Below are 24,082 nucleotides of genomic sequence, written 5' to 3' on the forward strand. Positions count from 1 at the left end.
CTTTCTAAGTCATAGTCATTAGGGGACCTTGGGTTTGGCCCAGTATGGTATTTTCAACCAATCAATACTTACACACGAAGGTACGTGCTCTGTAGAACTGGGTCAAGCGTGCAACTATAAATATAGCACGGATTCGAGCTGTCCAATTTGATTTTCATTTGTTCATTATTTGATTGCTGTTTCTGTCAATGGCAATTATCGTAGGTAGTCAGAGAGTAAAAATTACAGTTTATTCAAATGATTTTATAAATAATAAATAAATAAATTATAAATTGATTTGCAAGCTTAATCGAGCTTGGAAACGCTTGCCTTGGGATTATGTTACATAGGTACTGGTTGCTATGGCACTTTCAAATTCCAATAATATGTATACCTGTTAGTAAACTGGGCTATGTAAGCCACACGAGAGCACGGTCATCTTAACATAATTTCTTTTCGTGGCCATCATGTATCATCCATCATCCGTAATGTTAGCATCCGTCTCAAGCATTGCGTTACCTTCGGGTTTTTTTAATAATGTGGGGGAGAAAAAATCTATCTATTAACATGTCTTGTATCAAAAAGATAGATTAGTCATGGCGTCAACCCGTACGTCGGCACCCGCGGCAAATGTCGAGGAACTGGCAGAAACTTGTGATGACATGTTGTAATATAAGCCGGTAGACGTGTTTTGGCTTTGATGGCCATTTAAACATGTATATCATAGACATAGAGCCGAGGGCAATAGAAATTGTTGCCAACATTTTTGGAGGAAACATCCATTGTGGCCACGAAATTACTGCTGAAATCAATGAATCAACCAAGGTAGAGACATAGCAATATGGTAGTGGTAGAAGGGAAGGCCTCAGCTCCAGTTAAAGTCTGTGTCTTACGCCGAAGGGCGGTTATACCGGCTATATAGATACAGATACAGATACAGAATATCACCAGACAGCTGGTGTTGAATCTTGCCTTGAAAACTGAGGGGCAAAATTCACCATAGAACGAACGTATTTTACCTCAGACAGATCAGGATGTATCTCTTAGATAGGGAATGTAATTTACAATAAATGATTTGTCACCGTGTAGAAGGTGAAGGATTCTAAAGAAGTGCATTTTTTTTCTAACGTGATCCTATAGGTTATAGTCTCAAAATATCATGGTAGCACACAGTACATCTTAAGTCTGCATCCCGCGGCCGCACACATATTGGCAGGCGTGCGGTATGACCCAGGGTCACCTTTCATAGGTTTCTTCGCAGCCCTACGTATCTTTTTTGCCCAGGCATAGTACTGTTAAGGCATAAAAATCGAATTCTAGCAATCATAGTTTCAGACAATATTGTTTTGAAATATGCTTTTGAACTAGAACGTGATTCAATACTTAAACAATTTCAGCGTCTTAATTGCGAAGGAAACGATTTACAATAAAGCTTACCTGATCCACGTATGTGGCATCTTCCGTGCTGCCTGCATCAACCTAATGGTCATACATTCCCACCTGTACTGAGTGAGAAATACATAGAATGTCAAAGGACATAGGGTTGTTTTACCATAGTACATTACATGAAATACAAACTATTTGCTTTTGGCTGGAAAATAAAATCATATGTCATTGTTTATCGCAGCTGAGAAAGGGATTTGCTGGAACCTACCTGCTATTAGCCAACAAGTAGGTTAGTCAAGATGCATTTTAGGTTATGGTTGTATAAATATGAGTCGAATCCATCCAGGGACTTCATGATTCATAGCCCAAAATGCTTTCAACGAGGAATATCAATGATATATGATTGCTTAGTTCGTAAAGTGATACTAAAAGTTAGAACTTGATAACGTGAAGGTTAACATGTATCTGTATCATCATAGCTACAGAGCTCCATGAGATTTTTTTTTAAAATTGCACCTGAATGTTCCATGAAAAGAATGAAAAGAACAACATATTAGTCAACTAACTAGTATCTTTGGGACAATTTGACATGTCTCTGCCATATCACTAATTACCATTGACTTAAATCTAAAGGTTTGCCATTTTGAAAGCAATCACGTCATGTTATTTTCTATTGTGACATGGTGAATCGCCACTCAAAAGGATAAGGTTAAGGTAAAGATTGTTGTTGCGCTGGAGAAAAACAGCTTCCTGTATACATATAAGGTAAACTTTAATATTACGTCACTGACTGTACCAATTACGTCGTATGCACCGTGTTTTAGTTAGCAAATCATCCATGCGGAAGAGTCATCTCCAATCATTTATGATTTATGACTGTCCAACATGGGGGGCCTGGCGGGTTGTCCTAGAGCAGGTCACTTGATACCCACGGGAGGGGGTTTTCTGTTGCTGATAGCTTTGCACTGTGATCTTTCCGGAATACGACACGTTGAGACCACCCATGACAAATGCCTGGGACAGGTTATTTAGCTGCGGATCGATGGCAAAAACACATCTTTGTTTTCCGGGCTGATCACATTACGCCAGGCGGCACTAGACGTAATGGCATTTGGATGGTCCTGATCAAGATATGTTATCACCGCCCATGCCCACAAACCAAATGCTCCATTAATCAGGGACCTGTTGTGAACCTAATGATTCAAATCGACCCGTCAGCAAACGACGAGACCAGATCCGATACATGATTATTTTCTGCTCGATTTATTCATCTGCCTATCATAATTTCTCTTTTGACCTCTCGACAGATAAAATACCTGGTGTAATATTCTTCAGAATTTAACAGGTTGTTATTATTTGAGACATGGAATTCATTGACAATTTACATTATGATATTCTTTGCCATATAACATCAGCGTTGAAAACGAACACGTTATATATCCTAAGACGACGGGTGATAAAAGTTTAGATTGTCAATTGTATGTAGCTTAATGTAGTCTTTTAAAAGTTGCTTTCACATCATTAAAACTATCCCCACTTGATGTTAATGCTCTGATAATGTCAGGGCCGCTCGGGCGCAAATACCTTTTACAATAGATGCGCTGCGCATGCATCCTTGCTAGATAAATCAACCACCGTCTTATATCCGCTTTACTGTAGTCCACGTTAATGCTTCCTGTCATTCGTAATGCCAATGCACGTAAAATATCTTCATGATTGAACCATATTGATTAGGCGCTCTTTGAACTCAACTAGAAAAGGAAGGAATCCCGGCAGTATGAGATTACCTTTAAATGTTACAGGTCACCATATGCCCACTAGATCGAATAGGGGATTTGTCAGAGTAAGCTCTCCGAAATCATCACACTGACATGCAAACCTGCGCTGACTTCCGATGGCCCGTACCATCTCAGACCTGATGCAGTAAGACATATCACCACATTCCTCTTTGTCTACGTGTTGTCCCAAAATAGTTTCTTTGATATAAAGGCTAGGGTATGTGCTGTCAAATGGTTTTCTCATCTGAATTAAAATCAGTCATAATCCCAAAACATAAAGATAGACATACCAATAAATTTTTCAATCTTCCCTTTACCAAATAATGGTTGTCTATAAATCGAAATAATGCAAAAAAATATCCATCTTCGTAAGGGATTGGAATCCGTAATGATAAATTTCGCTGCAGCGTAGACGTCATTTTGCTGCACGTACCCACGCCCCATTGCTCTTCCATAGGATTAGGCAACGTAATGCCAGGCAATTGAGAATGTTCCTATCACATTAAGCCAAAAAGATCGGGAGCAATTATGCTTGGGAAACCAGTTACTCAGATTGGATACTCAGCAGCCATATCCCAGGCAATCTGGACTCCATTCTCAGTAACGGTATTGTCTAATCAAAATGTAAGCCTCTGGACTGTCAAGGCTAAGTGTACAGGATAGAAAATAGTTCCCATTGCATTCTACCAATGCATTAAGAGATTGTAATGATAGTAGAAATGCACCTTTCATTCCTGATTGGACATACTGATGGGGTTTTAGCAGGGACGCCAAAATCTACAAAAGGCCACCGTGCCATTGACCTGGTCAGACGATGGCTGGCGGAATAATTGAAAAGGGCTGTCTACAAGGGCTTGACCTAGCTCCTTTTCTAACGACAGCCAGGCTCCAAGTCAAAGTGCGTGTGCATGGAGTATGAAAATATCATGTTCAAATGATTGGAGATATTAGATAAGGTTATATTTTATGTATTATAGTTCAACTTTTGTAATGCCCAAATATGAACTGTCGTAAATGAGGGTTTGCTATGCATAATTGAAGTTCACCTATAATCCTTAAGGAATGTGCCGAGTCCAAATACAATTTGGGTGGATGCCAGATTGAGTGCCTGTCTACTGACAATGCATTACAACCATAAATCACTATATGTCATTTACAGCCTTAAAAAGCCGGCTGAAGAAGATAAGGGCTAAATTATTCAGTACGTAGTTAGGGATGTGGCTAGCTGCTAATACAATATAGCAATGCATTGTACATTTGTTACGAGATCGTATCAATCTACAACCTTCTTTCTTGTAATACCCTGGCCCTAGTAACCCAAATGTACCATAAGGTCTTCAACGTCTAAAAATAGCAAAAATAAACTGACTACATCTGAATACCAAACGTTTGCAATCGTCTTAGAAGTGTCTTGTTATAGAATTGTGAATTATGGAGCTATAGGGGAGTTATTGTAATACACTATATCCATGTAGTGGACACAGTTGCGATTTACCAAAGACAGGTATCTGCGGAAGCGCACTGTGAGGGTATTTCGAGGTAAAATATGTATAGCCATCAAGCGAGCTACCAGTAGGCCTATATGGGGCAAATTGCGTCGTAACTTTATTATTCTTTTAGACGGCGCTATCACAGATCGAGCGTTCCTCGTCGCTACTGTGGAAATTTGGCAAATATTGATAGTCATTCCTAGTCATTTGTCATAGAGACTGGAGTATGGTTTTCTGCAGTAGAAGGCGCAATGCAGGCGAAACAATTGCATATTGTGAAACTGCGTGAAAAAAACAACTGTCAACTCTAACACTACACCGTAAACACGCTAAACTGAAATATCAAACAAAGACACCATTGGTTTACCACGTTACTAACTGTACATAAATAGGAATTTTGCAAATTTTTACGATACGTAATTACACAACAGCTAGTCAGACCATAGGCCATCAATTATGTACTCATTATTGCGCCCGATAATTATTCATTTGTAACTAACGCAATCTGAGATCGGTGAAACACATCTTAAATCAAGACAAGAATTAAAAGAATTACAATTTTGTTTACACCATGACCATGTTTGAGATCAAGAAATAATCATGGTAAGACAATAACAAACAATGAATCAAAGACGGTTGTAAATGTTTAACGTATCTTCTTACCTACAGGGTGGATGGTTTCCTAGAGGCCGGTGCGGCTGTAAACGTCTTGCCTGGTCTGCTGCTGAGGCGAACTAAGCGTTTGATACCGGCACAACAGGGGGACCGACAGTCGATCGATAGCTCCCCTCTATCCCATTATACGCCGGTCCAGCCAAGGCCAAAGTTTGCGTACAACCTATATCAAAAGAAACCTCGAAACCAACATTTCCATTTAGGGGATGTTCTGCACTGTGGGAGTAGCATCACACACCAATAGCGGTGTAGGTCAAAGGTTACACCAAACACACCGTAAAGACGTGTTGGTGACGTTGTTATTGACAACGCCATTGTCGGCAGACCTATTGATTTTCCTTGGCAGAGGCGCACCGTGCAATTTCTCTTGTTAGAGTAGGTTATATTTTATTCATTAAGATGAATCATACGTGATGCATTGGGATTTCTAGAAGTCCCTGATAAGGTCATCCATTTTTCATCAAATTTTCAGGATGCTATTTCTCACAATGACATCCTTGTTCCTCTTTATGAAGTTCTGAACAATATGACGTTTTTAGTAGATTTTGTCCAGATAATGGTCTTAAGTAGTGTCTTATAGCATTTGTAGCGTTCATAGCGTTCGTATAGCATAAACACAACCGGGACCAAGACTACATATCACAATATATTGATTGCAAAGAAATTTCAAGACTTTCAAGGCTTACGTAATGCAATTTAATTAGCCATCAGTCTCTAAAATCCAAATTACGGTCTAACTATATTTCAAAAATTTACCTATGGACTTCCAGCATAAATAACCATGTGTTAATTCTTTGTAAGTTTTTCAAAATAAAACAAAAATCCTCTCATTGAGGATTGTTTTCCTTTTGATGGACAGTTAATACGATTTTGTTTCCCTTTAACGGTGAAAGACATTATCTCAGGATGCATTAGAGTTTTATAGTCACACAGCATGTACAAAAGCTTTGACGAATCATTGGTATCTGCAATGCGGTTGTTTTTTGGTAATCTTCTTAAGTCCGTGAATCAATTATTCACACTTGAACGAAGAAAACCTGCCTGGAATCGCAATGCCTAAAGAAAGTAAGGACAATGGTCCAAAAATAGTTACCATCGATCAGCCTCATAAACGCCTGTCTGGCTTGGTGAGACCAATATAAACGATGCTGTCTTGGCGGGGATTCAACCGAACGTCCAATGCAGGGAAATACCCTGGCATTCAAGCAAGGAATATTAGTTACTTACGAGCAAATCTAAGAGTCAGACAAAAGACCAATACCACGATATCGCGATATTGCCTGTGTTGCTCGTCATAAACTAGATGAACTGCAACATATAATGTGTTATAAGAAATTTTCCCAAAAGGTTTGCATCGTTGAAGACTTGATACGTTGCCTGTCATTCGTTATTTATTGCAACAGACGCTGTGACGCACATAGAGCCATTGTGGCCTTAAATGTTTGATGGCAGACATTGTAGTCCAAATTGATTTTAGGACTCAGGCTAGAAGAGTTTTCAGACTATATCTTTTCATTGTCTCGGGAGTTTTGGAACTCCAATATATTGGATAGAAGCGAAACTTGCGTTGATGCCATCATTACCATTATCAACATCTATCATCGCATAAAGAGTTTAGTGTTGTGAAAGCTAAATGTTCAGTTCACATGTACAGAGTTACTGCTTTTCCATTTTCACTTTTACTACCATCCACGACGTTAAATTCATCTAGCTTTCTCTGAAATTTTGTTACGATTTCGATATCGTGAGACTGACTCCTGTATGACGAAGTTTGATCTATCTTCTCGTGTAGGTAACGTATTCCCAAGGCTAAGGATAGACCTGCGTCGCTAGGAAATGATATCATTACCGCCAAGAGGGCTACATTACTCTAGTCTCATGAGTGAAATGAAACGAGATACACCCCAAGACTAACTGCAGCTGAGACTCCTGCTATCAATCGCTGTAAAAGAAAGTACGTTATACTGACTACAGATCATGTGTATTGATGGACAGAAAAGAGCTGCTTTGCAATGTATGTAGCAATGGGCACTTGGGATTAAACTTAGGACTTTGTTCTTTATAAGTAAAAAGCCAGGATGTTGTCTTTATTTCAAGTATTTTGTATGAGTAGTACTCGTTAATTTCCGAGACTAACTCTAACCTAACATGTGGTTGCTTACAGCATATCGCATGTTCACAGGTGAAATATAAGGTATATTAGCCTACTTTTAAAAGTACCGTTACAAATTTGTGAGGCGGAATGCAGGTATGCAATTCGTTCTGGACTCAACGGTGGGATAAGCCATTTTCTAATATAAGGTTAGTCATATTCCAATCACATAAATCGTACAGAAATATACTGCGAGATTGTCAATTTAAAGCAAGAATTATGTTTGCAAGTCGCATGATATGTAATTCATAATGTTACGTAATCATAACAAACCTCTGACAGACCGAATGCTGGAAAACCAGTATATTTTGTCGTATGTGAAACAGAGTACTAAAAAAAAGGTCAATTGATGATAGGTTTACCTCGGCCTGTAAACCCGCTTATTTTGAAAGATGCTATATATCTCAACTCCCATATCAAAGATATCATTTTAATGTAATTTTTGTTATTTTTTAGGAGGACACGAGCGTGTAGAATGCAAATATTAAAATAGATGTAATGGCTTAGGAAATAGAGTTATTTCTGGGCATAGAAGCCTCCTTAGAAAAGTGACCTGTACCTGCACCCTTCCGACCAAACAAGCCTGGTGGTATCTAACAAAGGTGTAATCCAATTATGATTCTGTTCAGCACAATTAGTTCCACTCACTCCGGTGTTCATGAGCAAGCGGGACGAATTACTGCTGACGACGTGCTCAGAGAGACGCTGGTTCCGTCATGCTGATGTTTTCCGAAATGCCAGCGAATCCCGAAAGACAACGAACGTCATGTTCGGAATGACGATATGCACAAGTGTTATTCACGGTGGAGACTGGCAGTTATAGTTCATTTAGTTCAAAACTATCGACCCAAATTTCCATCTGTAGTCACATTTGGACAATGTAATTACTCGTGAGAATAATTAGTTTTCTTCAGTATGGAAAAAATAACTGGTTGCATTAGGTCACTCCTGGTTTTACCAGTACAATATAGGAACTCCACGGACAGATTGCTTTGCATTACCACCTCCATTGCACTAGGACGGAAACTTCGCCGTGACCTAAAATTTTGTTATCGTTTCAGCCATACCGTTACAATTACATCCTATTAAGACTTTTAACTTCGATGGTTATAGAAATTAAATTATGGTAACAGTGAGGATATAGGGTCTTTGAAATACATCCTTTCTCATATACACGGTGTATAGTGCAATACATTGTTTGTTAAGTGGGCATAATTCCACCCTTGACTGCAACGTCTGTTTTATTAACGAATGAAACATTTGATCATGATGATAATAATAATGATTGTATGCAACCTAAATCAACCATGAACATTTTCTGCCAACATTTAAATTCGCTGAAACTCTGAACCTTAAAAGATAACGTAAACGTTCTTCTCATCAATCAAGAACACCGGACGCTGGTGGGTGTTGCTAGTTAAAAACAACCCCCTCCCGCGTACCCAGCAACTTAAAAAGACTTCCTGCCGTTTTTATCTTTCAGATGTAATTTGTCAAAACACTTGATGGTAGACTTGTAACGCAGATTAAGGATGTATGTGTTCCAAAAGTTAGAAGCATCATGTGACAAAGTCTGCAAACGTTCTTTATCGTTATGTCTGAAAGCGCCAGTTGAATTATTATACTCTGTCAAAACCAAAGCAACATCGAGGATGAAAATTAAACTAGACAGTAAAATCACTTTGGTGAAGCCAGGTGGTCAACCAGAGACCGATGTGGCGCCAGAAAACCTGACAGTTTTTCCGTGACAAAGGCTAGGAGAAAGTCAAGAGGGTTAATCCACTGATGGCTACTTTCAACCCTCTGATGTCAGCATTGTCCATTCGCTTTAGATGCTTTTTAAAACATACGAGTAGATGAACAGAATAATTATTTTCTGCAAGATTGGTGGAGTTAGTCTACGTCAGAATAGAAAGGCCACTCTTCATGCCTTAAATTGTTACAGTACAGAAGCCGTTTTATTGCACGAACCACTCTACAGCTTATTTTGTACAATTAGCCGGGTGGTGCTATAATGCGAAGTTATCCAGTTGGACCGCACCCGTTTAGGATTTTATTATTCTGTGCAATTAACAGAAGTTGTGCAATTAACTGGCTTCTGTAATTATAACTTAATATGGCTTCCGACGGTCAATAGTGGCTATGGTACTCGTAAGATACTCATTAATAACTACTACAGTACAGCATCGCATAAAATGTGCCACAATTCACTTTATCTCCCCAACTTTTGTTGCAGACAACAGTCTGATAATGATTTGTCTTTTAATGAATGATACTCTCATGTTTGCTTTGAATTCATTTGACAGCATACATCTTCTGAACGATACGTATAAACGTCACTTGAAAAATAGATTATAGTCTTAACGTAATTGCTAAAGAGTCAAGGCGCAGGTGGTGAGGATACATCCATACACTTGGCAAACTAGATAGTAAATCGGTTGACGGTCTTATTGAATGTCGTTCGTGTGTCTGGTCACGTACACAAGGTCTACCCGTCTTCCTAATGCCTCCCTTTATGTAATTGCGTTGGGGGATATTGTTACTCTGCAAGGCCACTGTCAACCTATGGTATCCATCTGGTCATCTTCTGCCACTAGAAGAACATTCATATATGTGTTTTATGGGGCAACGTTGTCGTAAAAAGGTAATAACTGCGTGTACTTGACGCCCCAATTCTTCTGTAGCGAGGTGCGTAAGGGGGTTTCACATGGGCAGACCCATTATGGATTATCGGCATTCTTGAACATCACTCTACACATGACCGATGAAGAAGTGTATATCTTCACCAGCTTTGAGAGTTCCCAAGAGGGTTATCCACTAAAGCTCTTCCAAAAGCTGCAGGACTTCCATTTGTAGCGCAGCTGGAGATTTGATCACCGAATCAAGTACACTAAGACGGGTCGAAAACGCAAAGTGCCGTTACGTCTATGATAGATCATGTGTCCATGGACTGAATGGTCAAACTACTAGATGCAAACTACTGCACATAACATAGTGAACATAACATTGTTTTTCGATATTTACAAAGCCTTCGAATGTTGGTAAACACGAGAGTTTATGGATTTACGTACTTGATTTATCAATTACGCACGAAACAGAGCACCAATAAGCCATTTATCGATATAAAGGGAACCAATACACTTCAGAAGAAGCGGTATCGAGGCTAGGGCCCTTTCAGCACAATGGTCAGCCGCATATAGCGCCATCAGGCTTGAGCACGCGAAAAGTTCATTAAGGCATCTGTATCTAATCGTATTCTGCCCTGGAGAGCATTCATCAACCAATATGACAAAACTCAGGCACCTCTTAAGTACTGGGAAATCACGCTCTTAAGGTAATGTCTCACCCATGTCAGTTCAATAGATCACCAGGCACCCTATCAGATCCATCTCCTTCAGCTAGCTAGCTTGAACCATCGTCCTGGCTTAGAAAGTTTCTCTTACTGGTGAATACGAAGCTAGATAAGATTTACACTGCTAGATGTCCATACCCAGTTCATGACCCAGATTCCACCATTGAACGAGCCTTTTCTTCATTTTATCGCAATAAGGACATTAGTTGAGGTTACTTTGCAATCACTGTTTCTGCATGCCCCGGTTCTTGTCCTCTTCCCACAAGTCTAGAGTTAACGACATCTTTCTAGCTTCAAAATGTACTTATAATGTTGAATATATAACATCAACTCTGATAATTCCACAAGGTGTTATAATAAGCCACATAAAAAAAATAATTGTTATAGTGGTCTTCTCAAAATTGTCTTGAACACCTGAATATCTGTCAAGAGTATATACTTCTGGATCGCTGATTCTGCATTACTACATCCCTTTGAATCACTTCAGATCCATGTATTTTTTTCTCAAGTGGTGGTCTTACGGTGGTCTTACGGTGGCCCCATGGTCTGTAAATCTTCTGAAACGATCACATACTTCCCTTCTGTGGGCAGTGTGTGCGTCACTTACATATAGTTCAAACGCTGACATATCCATATGTACGACATTACAACTACAACTTATCTACTGCTTTCAGTAAGATCTTACCGAGACCACCACTTTACATGACCTATACCCAAAGAGTAATGGGGTCGGGCATGTTGATGCGCTACTTATCTAACCTTAGCCACAGGCATGCTCTGTGTCACGCGCCTTCTAAAGCACCCAGTGGATGTAAAAGCCACACCGTTATCTAGGAAAGTCTTTATCTTTTCCCCATCTCATAGATTACGTTCCTGAGTACGTGACATGTTTTAGAACATCGATAAGTGATGTCTGTAAGGATTGCACGGGTGTAGGGGTCAGCGACAACCCATCCTTACTTCGTGTGAAACAGGTTATTTGTTCTGTAGCAATGCTGTAATGAAAGGTAACTCGATATCTGCCACCTCATTATTCCCTCATCGGGCAGGAAACAGGTCGATACTAATGCAAGCATATTGGATAATGAGAAACCCGTGAGCGTATACATCAGCCAAACTGACGGCAATGCTAGGGATAGCTATACAAGTATAGCTATATATATTATTAAGTAGTAGCTATATAAGTACATTCATGCAATGTCAAACGTTGAAGAGCATGTTGCGTTACAAGTTGTTCATAAAAAAAAAACAATAACACCTTTGATTATCTTTTAGATGGATGCAAACTAACATGAGAGTCACTATGAATAGATCCGACATGTCCTTAGCCTCCAATCTGACTTGTTGGAGTATTGCACCTGATCTTTAGGTTACACTTAAAAACAATGGTTATAGTGGGACCTTGAGAAATAGTTATTCTACTGAGAGTATGAAATGGCTGTGGTTAGTAGAGGACAGATGACTAGCAACGTTAAAAGACTAAACCCTGACAACATGACATAGTACATGCAGATCATATATGATAAAAAAAAGGCATGTGACGAAAATGATGATAAGAATGAAGCTAGGTACCATAATGGTCCCTATCCACAGTTGACGAAGTATTCAGACTCGGAAAGGCATTGTTGTTATGGCTGCCATATAGATAATCGAACGCCCATGGAGTAGCCCATTTCTCCAATAATGACTATATCGTCGTGAATCAAAGCTGACAAATAATGAATAGGTTATTCGCGCCCTGGCGGGTGAGCTAAATCACGACAAGCGTCTCCAGCCTACCATTATTGGTTATTGATCTCGGTTTGGTTCTATGGGGATTTTTCTCCTGACAAGGTCATGTGTTCAGAGTTTTGTCCCGATGGAGAAAAGGGAACAGGTGCGTCTTCATCACCGATATGGATTTTCTGATAACGAGTTGTAGCCGTGATTCATAAGGTCAGAGAATTGCAGCGCATACACTGAGGATATATTACATCCAACTTCCAGCCATACTTTTTTCTTATTGCTGTGCCATTTTGTGCAAAATCGTACGACGATTCGTCTCCAGTCAAACATTTGTCGTTTCTGAACGAAATCATATTCAAAGATGCAATCTGTCATCAAGACACTCTTTTAATTTGATTTTCATTAGAATTTTTGGCGAATATAATTATATATATACGTTTCACCTGTTCAGTGAACCCATAAACGTGTATCATAGAGCAAATGTGGATTAACGTAAAGGTCGTGTGTTTATATTTATTGGGGTCCAGCCTGGCTGACACAGGTCAAAATGCCGCTGGAAAAATCAATTTAATCTTTATTCATGTCTAAATGATAAACGGCATTTAGGCGATACGGTACCGGCTTAATCACAAATGCAATATTTCTTTCTCGTCTTTGATTTGGCAACTATTATTCAAACGTTGTGATGTCTTTGTAAAACAACTTTTTTGTCAGAAATGCTTTCCGGTCTGTCCGGCCTGGTTGATTATAATATCTGGTGTATAGGTACATCCGTGAAAACGGAAGGATTCCTACTATAGTATAGGCATTTCTTCAACAATAGAAAATCTGGCAGCCGACAGACTGAGGTCACCGCTTATTAAATTGCTTATAATGGTAAGGCTGCTACACTGTGCAGCCAGTATAACTGTTGGTCTTTCCCGTTCGACGGATGATTGTCTCCGTTGTTTGCCTTCGGAGTTTGTGAGTTACGCTAGGCGGCGTATTTGCACAAGCACTGAGAGGAGACATTTTCATCATAAAGACCATTGTTCTTTATTTCGTTGAAGCAAAATTATTAAAAGGGCTCAAGTCCGAAACACTGAAACGAAGAAGTCGCAGCATCGTCAAATGTGCAGTTGTGTACAGTCCCATGTACCATTGCCGTCTATGTCGTTTGTAGGTGAGGAGTCAAAATAAATTTTGTAATTTGTGATACATGTAGTTTGTGATTCATGTGTCTCTCTCTGTCAGTCAGTCTATACAGACTATGACACTTGTCTACGCAAAAAGAACCCAAGCGACAGAGATGACTACAATAATAATACATGTACAGCCTGATAAAAGCAATGACATGTACAGAAAACAATTAAGGGTTAATGACCCGCCCCGAGGTGAATATGGTGTCAGATCGCCTGGTCCTTTGCTATAACCACCGAATAAAACCACCTCGTTCGCTTCGCTCACTCGGTGGTTTTATTCGGTGGTTATAGCAAAGGACCAGGCGTCATGACACCATATATACCGAGGAACAGGCGGGTCATTAACCCTGTTATCATATAGCCTACCCACACTGACCCCTTGAAGAGTAGAGTTTCCGGTTGGGTAGGAGCGAAAAATTCCTTTATAAAACATACATCTTTTATTCAGTACATTGAATAAATTTGAACAGTGAATTTGAACAACATAAAACTTGTACGTGAAATGTCTTTCAGTTCCAAGGCTTGAAATAAGAAAAAAGTCGATTCATTAAGTTACAAACTGTTGCACGCTCCGTATTTCTCCACTCGCCCATTCCCCAGTTTGTCGAGTTCGTTCGTATCAGGCGGTAAATCTCTGCCGGCTTTCCTGAGGCATGCCGGGATCCCTATACTTCACAGCTCTTGAGAATCTCGTTCACTACGAACTCAGACACGTCTTTCCCGAAGAAAGGTAGCATCTTGGTCCTTCAGCGCCATGACCGCTACTCAATTGGAGACCGTGGTGTTATTGTCGTCTGAACTTGAATGGTCGGGGGTGCAAATAATTTTATTTCAGATTTTTAGTTTAAATTTGACATGACTTGAAATAGATTTTCTTGTCTTCAATATATAGGTAATTTAGTGTTGTTTTAAGACGGCAAATGTTTTCTTTGAACAAAGAAACACGCACTACCGATGTTAATAGAGGGAGCCACCCCCTGCCATGCCTGTACTTATTCCACTATCTTGGTAGATGGACTATTCCTGGATATCTCATTCTGATTGGCCAGCGTCCTGTTTGTCTGTTCTTCTGATTGGTTCAAACTTTCAAAAGTCATTAATGCACACGTGCAATAATAAAACGATTAATGCACGGCTGTTGGTGAGTTTCCATCTGTTACGGCTTCATAACCAGCATGAAATGGGGCCTTCTGATTGGCCCACGTCCCCTAGCTATATGATAATCGATGATAAATACTGGTTAGTGAAAAGTTTTGCAGATATTAATGATCTACATGGGCTGTTACTAGAGAGATAAGCAGCTAAAATCATTGTGGCACGGGACGTCCATGTTATATATAAATAGAGATAAGACAGGCAATTAACTCTCGGAATACATCATCTGCGTCGCTTTGCCTTTGCATGAGGATTCTACCCTCACCCATTTATTCAATCGTCCAGTCTGTCACATAAACATTTTTCACCCCACCATTGCGCCAATGCGCACTGTTCAAGGCCACAATCTTGCACAAAGTGGGCCCAAATTTATATTGAGTGAGAACTTCCACCGATGAGTCATGTACTTGATGTGACTCATCAAGGTCTGCAACCAGGGGGGTCCATAGTTCTCTAATAAGCTACATTTTCAACATTTTCAGCATTGGTTTGACAAGAAATATGTTTCGATGCATTTCATAACCTAAAGTATCTAAAAAAAAGTGATACAAAGTTTGCTGCTGAAAATATTTCTGACATCGATAACATTGCACTTGTGTTGGTACGGAATTAGATTTGCACTATTGATGGCTGAAGTAGCACTTAAGTGAGAAAATCATCAAACACCAGCTAATACAAGTCACGTCATCGTTGAAAAGTGTGATAAAGGTCGCTACAGCTACAAATGTTCAGAGCACATACAATTTCATGGTCGACTTCGGATTAGCTGACTCCACAGGTGCTGGTAATGCTGTGCATCATGAAAAATTCAGGCAAATCTACCCTGATCATCGACTTTCTTGGTCTTTACAAGGTTGGTGTCCATTTCTTTATCAAATAAGTGTCACAAAGTGAATGGATGTATATTAGTGCAATTAGCCTACCAGAGGTGTAGAATAAAGCATTGTTGGAAAGCAGAAAATAGCTGGCATCGATACAGTGCATGCAACGATTTTAGAAGTCGTTCGTTGATAGAGTTGTTGCAGTTAGATCATAAAAAGAACATCGGCGAAATACTGATATGGCAACTTTGATTGCTCTATCAACGCTGTTTTTGGTTACTGTAGCATCCTATGTTACGGCGGACAGACTTGAGTGGCTAGGTGAGTTGGTATACGTCTTTGGTCGAAAAGAGCACACAAAAGTTACTATTTAAAAATGTGTTCTCTTTAATGTCCGTTTAGTGTACATTCTTAGGGTCATGGATATATGTTTTGTACTCAATATGCATGTCGATTCCACGAAAAAATGGCAAAACCATAGTGCCACCCAGAAACAGTTATTGGATGACTATTGGGGGCGGTGGGGAATCTAAATTTTGTTTCATTCACTGCACAGACATGTAGCTTTTTAGCCTTAGTAACAGTCTGCCATCATACATGCCGCCTTAGTAACAGTTTACCATCGTATACATGCCGCGATCTACAATCCTTGTTCATTTTCACGTTTTTTTTTTTCATGTTGATGGTTCTTTGGATTCCTTGTTCATTAACCGACTAGCTACTAATGCAAGACTCTTGTTTCGGTCTACAGAAGTTGATCCGTACGTGTCTGATTTGAGCAACCGAACCCTGCGTGTGGTCACTCTCGCTGCGGATGGCTTCGTCTTGATATCAGATGTGGACAAAGACGGGAACAACGTCACGGGAAATGACCGGTTCCGTGGTTAGTTCGTTTGTCATTTGAAAATTGTGCGTCAGAGGCTAATTTAGTCAACTAGTCCCATTCAACACGTGTGCTAATACATGTGTATGAGACATCTTGGAACAACAATGATCTCATTCGAATGAAGCTGATAGAGAACGCAGACGCAAGTTTAGTAACAATCTTTATTGACACGACAAAAGTACAGCGACTTTCGTAAGGTCTACATGTATAACAACTACTTACAGTACAACTAAACACATATATATGGATATCTATAGGTATGGATACATCAACATAAAGGGTCTAGCATGTCATTTACACTATTGGTTCTACGGTATAAACAATCTTGGATATATTTGCCTACTTGTACACAATGTGGATTATCGCCTCCCAGAATGTATTTGAATTTATCTATCGAACAGAGAGTAGCAAAGTCTTTAGAGCAAGTGGAAAGTAATGTGAACAGCTCTGTGCGTTTATCATCATATCGAGAACAATCCATAACGAAGTGACGTTCGTCTTCGATCTCATTTGGGCAGAATGGACAAAACCTCTGGTCACGGGGAATTTTAGAATATCTTCCGGCTTCTATATTTAGTTTGTGACTACAGATTCTTATCTTTGTAATTGCTCTACGAAGTTCAAAATTGTGTACATTCGAAAGATCCTTCTTTTGTCCGTATCTTTCCTTTAGCGTAGTATAAATGGAAGGACAGTGCGTGGCAGACAGTATACTGTAACATACTTTCATCTATACCGCCCAAACCGATCTTCTGACACGTGTACCTAAGGGTAAATCTGATTAATACATTGCATGTTACTGAATTTTTAAAGATATCTTTTCAATGATATATTGGAGGCCTTTTACAGGATTTTGTATGGACTTGTTCTCATGGATATCTGCTGAACTCGGGTTCAAGTACGAGTACTATGAAGTCGAAGATGGACATTTCGGTGTCTACGACTGGAAAACAGGGAAATGGAACGGGATGATTGGTGATGTGTTGTATGGGGTAAGACTGTTGGTATCCTCAATTACCTTGTACGACAACTCATGAACAGATATCATTGAATCTATATACATGTAAGAGTGATCATTACAACATAGAAACAGCAATAATATGGTGTCATGACATGGCTTTATGTGATTTTCGGCTACGATGGTGTTCCTCATTGCAATCAATTATTTACAGAAAGCAGACATCGCAATGGCGACTCTATTCATCACATCTGAAAGACATAAAGTTGGGGATTTCTCTCTTCCATACTACGACAACGGAATGGCGTTTGCCATGAAGAAAACAACATCAAGGTGCCTCATATTCATATAATTCTAAACACCTATATGAGGTATATCTTTAGCCTTAACTTGTCTGAAATGCACGCAAAGACAAACGTAGTGGTTACATCGGAGTGAGAATAAGCTGATTAGGCCACAGCAAGTAAATTTTGTAGATGACATCAGCGCGCGCATTAATTTCCGCCTGATTTCAGAAAAAAAACAAGATCTTTTTTATTCTGCAGGAATGGTCAACATGACAGTTAAGTACCAAAATGAGCAAATATTTTGTGTTGTAGCGTAATAATTGTACTTGTAGAAGTGACACTTGCGAAGTACCCAGGACTGTAGTTGTAGAAATGAAACTTTTGGATAGTTGTAAAAATGACACCAATATCGAAGCCATGAGTGTGGTTACCAACTTTGTCAGTGATGCCAGTCTACCACACTAGTGTCACTTTTGCCACACCAGAACATGTCTTAAATTTCGGGAATGAATGTTTTGTTGGCTCTGATACCATGCTTTTCCCTTTAATTCTTGTTACACCATCCATCACAACTTCATGGTGCCTATAAACTGTAGCCATCTTGTTTTTGTCACCCATTTTTTTTTCGCCCTATCACACTATTTTTGCAGTCTGCAGAGGATGTCATCCATAAAATTTATTTGCCTTATATTTTTCATCAATATATGGTCCGCCATCTTGGATTGTGACCAATTACGTCATCAGATTAGATTATGAATATTTAGTTTAAAATGTTACATTAAAAAGTATGTTATCTATTAAAGACATATGAAAAGAAGTTAGTTTTAGCAATACAATCTGAAAATCTCATTGCTCTAACGAACATAAATGAATTTCGTAAAACATGCCTTTCAGAAACCCGTTGCCATAGCAACATAAAAAATTATGAAATCGTGTTGCTTACAATGTTCTAGGAAAAGTCACCAAGTTTGGTTGTCCTAACACAAGCCTTTTGGGAGTTATACGACAACAAATTTGGAGTGGGAACATTTAGCCCCCCCCCCCCCCCCTCCTGTCTGGATAGGGATAAAATGATATATAACATTTTATCCACGCTCACTCCGACCGAGGTATTTTCTCAAACATTTATTGGTCACTGAAACCATGTTGATTTATCTAGTCCCGACTGATTTGGAGTAAAATCATGTTTTATAAATTTTATAGGACTTCAAATACATGGGGCTTCATTGGCCCATTTCAAGAAGAACTGTTGGCCACAATCTTGGTGACGGCCTTGGCGGTGGGACTCTTTCAAGGTGTAGCTAAATTAGCAACAAAGGAAATGTAAGACATGCACGTCTTTATTTAATCAGTTTAAAGTCTTGGGACATTAATGTCGAATAATCTTATAAGTATAAACACGATATACAAATATCTACGACTACGTGTATTGATATTTTTCATCTTTGCTCCTCAATCGACACGTGTCGTGGCCTGTATTCTAATTGTAATACCATAAGACAACATTTCCATTTGGTCTCATTTCCTTAATATGAGACAATATTCAAGACAGTGCAACTGCTGTGCAAAACTTCGAATTTTGACAGTGACGATGAAGGTGACGCATCTGAAGATACAGTAATGGTGACAGAATTCTGGGAAGCTGTGTGGCAGTCATTCGTGGCTCTGGTACAGCTGGGTCCGGAGTTCCTGCCAGCGTCATTGTCAGGTATGACATTCCCAAATCATTCATGATCATGGCTTTTCTAACTAGAAATACGATATAACTGTAGACTCTGTATCTGGTAAGTAAATATCAGACCTTCTTAATATATTACCTTGTCGTCCTTTAAACCTCCCTTTCGTTTAGGTCGTATTTCTGCCTTCTTCTGGGGAATCGGCATCCTTGTGGCCATCTCTACTTACACCGCCAACCTGGCTGCTTTCCTGACCGTCAAACACGTAGATAACTCCATCAGTTCTCCAGAGGACCTTCTTGGACAGGTATAATAGATCATCATTAACTGTCCAAGAAAAACATGATAATAGATCATTGTGAAAATAATAATGAAAAAGTTGTTTTGTGTGTTACTGCAGAACTACCCTAAATTATGTATGGTAATCTACATTGTATGATATTTGTTCTTACATTTTTAGACGGAAATCTCGTATGGTACAATAAGAAACTATGCTACATGGGTGTCATTCAAGACCACTACAACAGAACCGTACAAATCACTGGGAGTCGTCATGCAGGCCAACGAAGAGTCAGTCCTTGTGGATAACCTACAGGAGGGTCTGGACAAGATGCGTACGGAGAAATATGCGCTGTTCGCGGACAGCGCTGAACTGGATTATCATGTGAGATGCTGTTTGGGCATGTTTAAAGGAAATTTTAATTCATATTCAAAGTAAATTGTCAGTGGATTTGATTGCTTATTCTAAAGTTGTTCTCAAATTTAAAATTTAAAACAAAAACTAAAAAAATATGTTTAAAAAAGGAAACTGTAAGTCTCAGAGAAGGTGCACTGTACTAAAAAGATTTCCCGTATACGTATTCAATTTCGGCACAATTTTCTGTTCTCCATCTCAGGCTAGCCGTAAACCCTGTGATCTACAGTTTATCGGGCGGCTGTTCTGGCAGACAGGGTACGGGATTTTCCTGCCTAAGAACTCCAGATACACCATGGAGTTCAACAGGGTCATTGTGGCTGCAAAAGAAAGGGGCGTTTTCGACGCATTGGACGCCAAGTGGTGAGTACTGTTATTGCAGATTATATAAATGAGCAAAAAAGTGCCCAAAAGAGAACGTATATTGCTTGACCAAAACTACTGACGTGACTCGCCGTCCAGATTTTGGAAATTTTTTTTTGCCCAGCCTTTTATTGTCTAAATTAGCTCTACTTTACAGGAGAAAGAATAGGATACAACAAAGATATCCTATAGACTTACTTTTCTTTCTTATATAGGATCAAAAGCCAGGAGTGTTCCGGAACCAAAAAGACTGTGTTGGAATCCTCTGTGATCGGACTACAGGACATGTTGGGTGTGTTCGTGCTGGTGTATGGGGGCATGGCGTTGGCTCTCATCGTGCTGATTGGTGAATTCGTCTACAAATGTGCCCAAGATGTGAAGAAATATGAAGATGCTCATGTAAGATTATTGTATTTATGTTGTAGCTTTATCCCTTTCTATGGAATATTGGAAAACTCAGCAATACTACATTAACCCTATCTAGACCAGGGGGGGCTTAAAGTGCCTGCGCCAACTTTGACGTCATATAACTGGCGAACAACGTGTGCTAGAACTACGAAACTTGTTGACTTTTCCTAAAATATTGTTGGCAACAATTCTGTGAAAAAAAATTTAGTTTGTGATTTTTCGTGTTGCCATGGCAACGGGTTTCTGACAGGCATATCTTCCCAAATTTACTAATTTCAGTTTGAATTATGGGATTTCATGGTTTTATTGCTACATCAAACTTGTTTATTTATATCATGAACATCCTGTGTAATTTTAAGTCACATTTCAAATCAAATATTTGTAAATTATGCTAATTTGATGACGTCATGGGTCGAAATCCAAGATGGCGGACAATGTCATTTTCAACGATAAATACATGTAATTTTTGCTCAAATACCGTCAAAATCTTTTATTTTCTTACCAAACACAATCACTTGATCATTTTAGTCCATTTCAATTGGGTTTTGGGGTTATATGTGGCAAAAGGAGTATTTTAGAAAATTCAAGCTTGTCGATCCAAGATGGCGGACAAATTACGTCATTTTCTGACGTCATATAGACGTCAGTGTCGTCGTCATTGGCAACAAAAGACTTAGCAGACTTAGACACTAATAAGATATGCTTTATAGTCATCATTTTGTCCAATTCATTTAAGTATAGCGGAAATTTCATATTTTGACGATTTTAGCCAAAAATATGACATTATGACGTCATAATTACGTCATATTACGTCATAACGATACCAAAAATACAGAAAATGTTAAAATACACTAGTACATCATCCCCTCTAAATTTGGTGCTCGTAACCCAAGCCGTTTTGAAATTACGAAATTACAAAAGAGCCCCCCCCCGTCCCAGGAATCCCAAAAAAGCCTGGTCTAGATAGGGTTAATGTTGTCGTATTTATGTTCAAGCCAGGGTCTGTTTGGTCTACAATGTACGTAAAAGGTTCGGAAAATGATTGAATGATTTTATGTATTTGAGAGTATTATATTAAGTTTGCCTTAGTTGTTTCATACTGTGTATCTTTTCTTCTCAATCGCACGAGATGAAAAAAATAACACACATATTTCTTCTCATTCCTTTAGCCGAAGACTCTCACAGAAGCAGCAAAGACACGTCTAAAGATGATATTCTCCCGTAAGAAGTCAAAGGAGGGCAGCAAGAAGGAAGGCTTGAATTCAAATATTAGAAAGAATGAAGCCTTGAGTTCAAACATTAGCATTTTCGCTGACCTTGCTTTATCAAAAGCATCTCCAACGTATTCGTTTGATGCTTAACACAGACGTCTTGCAAAGCCACACATATTAGATGTACATGTCCGGGAAACTTTATATGCACTACGCTCCGTACAAAATAAGAACGCATGTGTTGCTTGAGATATATGGCAAACTGTTGCGTCTCTTCGAATTCATCCTGTCACTTGATCACTAATTACCTATAAATCCATGCAGTGTGTGATCTAGTGCTAACTATGCTTTGAAATACAGTATATCTGAACCCAGCTACTTCTTCATGTGAAAAAACAGAAGACACCTTAAGCAGGGTGATATGTCTTATGTGCAATACAGAGTATGATTGTACATCCAAACGTAAATATCAATGAAGTGTTTATAGAACTCACGAACCTTCATGTATAAAGGGTTAATGACCCGCCTCGAGTTATATATGGTGTCATTTGCTATAACTACCGAATAAACCCACCGAGTGAGTGCAGGTGCATGATGTGCATCATAAAAATCAAAAACTTCATCTATTCAGACAATCGAATTCATAGGTTGTGCTATTTCTTGGCTCTACATCAAATACATCAATTCTGAGAAATCGTTAGAAAGTATATATCACACCTCACGATGGAGAATACTTCGATCATATGGCTTCCCACTCAGGTTTATAAACATCTTAAGACGTGTAAGACAGAATGTCGTAGTTATAGTCGTTAACATCAGACGATTGCAGGGTTGGCCAACGTTGGGATGTTTGTATCCTTTAGCTGACTCCACTTTATGTGTTGAAAGTGAAGTTGATCATGAAAAACGTCAAGCACATTTAGGCCTACGTCACATTTCAAAACCTAGGCCCGACCGAGCAGCTTTCTGGAACGAATACAAAAGACACCAAACTACACAAGACGTAAAGAGAATTGTCGTGGGCAGTATTTGTTTTATTTTACATATACATTTCTATTTTTCTTCTCCAGAAACAGTCCGGCCGGGCCCTGGTTTGGAAATGTAACGTTAGCGTTACCCTGACCATCGACTTCATTGGAATTAACAAGGTCGATACCCATTTCTTTATCAAATAAGTGTCGCAAATTGAATGGAATCATTGTGCAATTGGTTAATAGAGGCGTGTGAAAAATGAACATGCATTTTGGGGAGGAGAGAAATTGAGAAATCAGCACAGTGCATGTCACGATTTTTAGTGGTCGGTGTTTTATATTGTTATAGATTTACTGTCAGTAGTTCAGTGTACATTTTTGGGGCGAAGAATAAATGGTTTGAATGAATATGCCTGTCAAGCTGAGAAGGGGCTGCACGAGCAACCTCCATGGAGGAGCTCTACAGAGCTGACCTCCATGGAGGTTGCTCGTTCAGCCCTCCAGCTCCACCGTGCGAGCTCTATGCGCTATGAATACAAACACTTGGTTCTCGTCACCTTCATGGAATTTTTAGTACGACATGGAGGAGGTTCTCTCGTAGAGGACAAACAACCGGACTGAACAGCTGTACGCAAAACATGGTACACGGGCTATGAATGTTTTTTGATTCACGTCACCCAAAACACCAATTGATCTTAGCGCTCTATACAGTAACAGAGGGCTGTTTGAGTAGCGCTCTACGGGTTATGACTGTAAACACTTGGTTCACGAAACCCAAAACAAATCGGTCTTAGGGCTCCATTCAGAGATACTGTAAACAACAAACACACAGAGCCGATAGCTGATCGAGCAGCTCCACGGGCTATATGAAGGTAAACCTTTGGTTCACGTCACCATCAACAAATCGGTGTTTAGGGCTCTATACAGGGATACT

At 39.4% G+C, this 24,082-nt stretch overlaps 3 protein-coding genes across 6 annotated transcripts in view; 2 read left to right on the top strand and 1 right to left on the bottom strand.

Moving 5' to 3' along the window:
* LOC118423678 (calmodulin-alpha-like) overlaps positions 1 to 5,545 on the bottom strand; it is a 9,807-nt gene extending 4,262 nt beyond the window's left edge. Inside the window, exons 1-2 of one of the 4 annotated variants that reach the window (XM_035831914.1) lie at positions 5,297 to 5,545; positions 1,417 to 1,479 (exon numbers count right to left, since the gene is read on the bottom strand). The gene's annotated coding sequence lies outside the window, so the exon portion shown is untranslated. Of the gene's footprint in view, positions 1 to 1,416; positions 1,485 to 5,296 lie in introns of all 4 variants that reach the window. The other 3 variants (XM_035831913.1, XM_035831910.1, XM_035831911.1) reach the window with 3 other exon arrangements.
* Positions 5,546 to 15,933: 10,388 nt separating this feature from the next.
* LOC118422143 (glutamate receptor ionotropic, kainate 2-like) lies at positions 15,934 to 18,098 on the top strand. The gene is made up of 4 exons (XM_035829659.1): positions 15,934 to 16,015; positions 16,446 to 16,577; positions 17,430 to 17,572; positions 18,084 to 18,098. The coding sequence occupies exons 1-4, from the start codon at positions 15,934 to 15,936 to the stop codon at positions 18,096 to 18,098; spliced, it is 372 nt and encodes a 123-aa protein (XP_035685552.1).
* A 1,956-nt stretch (positions 18,099 to 20,054) lies between these two features.
* LOC118422144 (glutamate receptor ionotropic, kainate 1-like) overlaps positions 20,055 to 24,082 on the top strand; it is a 10,172-nt gene continuing 6,144 nt past the window's right edge. Inside the window, exons 1-4 of the mRNA XM_035829660.1 lie at positions 20,055 to 20,165; positions 20,398 to 20,558; positions 20,774 to 20,957; positions 22,136 to 22,220. Coding sequence (XP_035685553.1) covers positions 20,055 to 20,165; positions 20,398 to 20,558; positions 20,774 to 20,957; positions 22,136 to 22,220 — 541 coding nt within the window. The remainder of the gene's footprint in view (positions 20,166 to 20,397; positions 20,559 to 20,773; positions 20,958 to 22,135; positions 22,221 to 24,082) is intronic.

The sequence above is a fragment of the Branchiostoma floridae genome, chromosome 9 (genome assembly GCF_000003815.2).
Source record: "Branchiostoma floridae strain S238N-H82 chromosome 9, Bfl_VNyyK, whole genome shotgun sequence".
Lineage (NCBI taxonomy): Eukaryota > Metazoa > Chordata > Leptocardii > Amphioxiformes > Branchiostomatidae > Branchiostoma > Branchiostoma floridae.

Bases quoted from the DNA above. Each gene is read 5' to 3' on its own strand.
- LOC118422143 (XM_035829659.1), top strand. From the start codon at position 15,934: ATGGCAACTTTGATTGCTCTATCAACGCTGTTTTTGGTTACTGTAGCA. The intron at 16,016-16,445 runs GTGAGTTGGTAT...TTCGGTCTACAG, and splicing joins GGACAGACTTGAGTGGCTAG to AAGTTGATCCGTACGTGTCT. The intron at 16,578-17,429 runs GTTAGTTCGTTT...GGCCTTTTACAG, and splicing joins GGGAAATGACCGGTTCCGTG to GATTTTGTATGGACTTGTTC.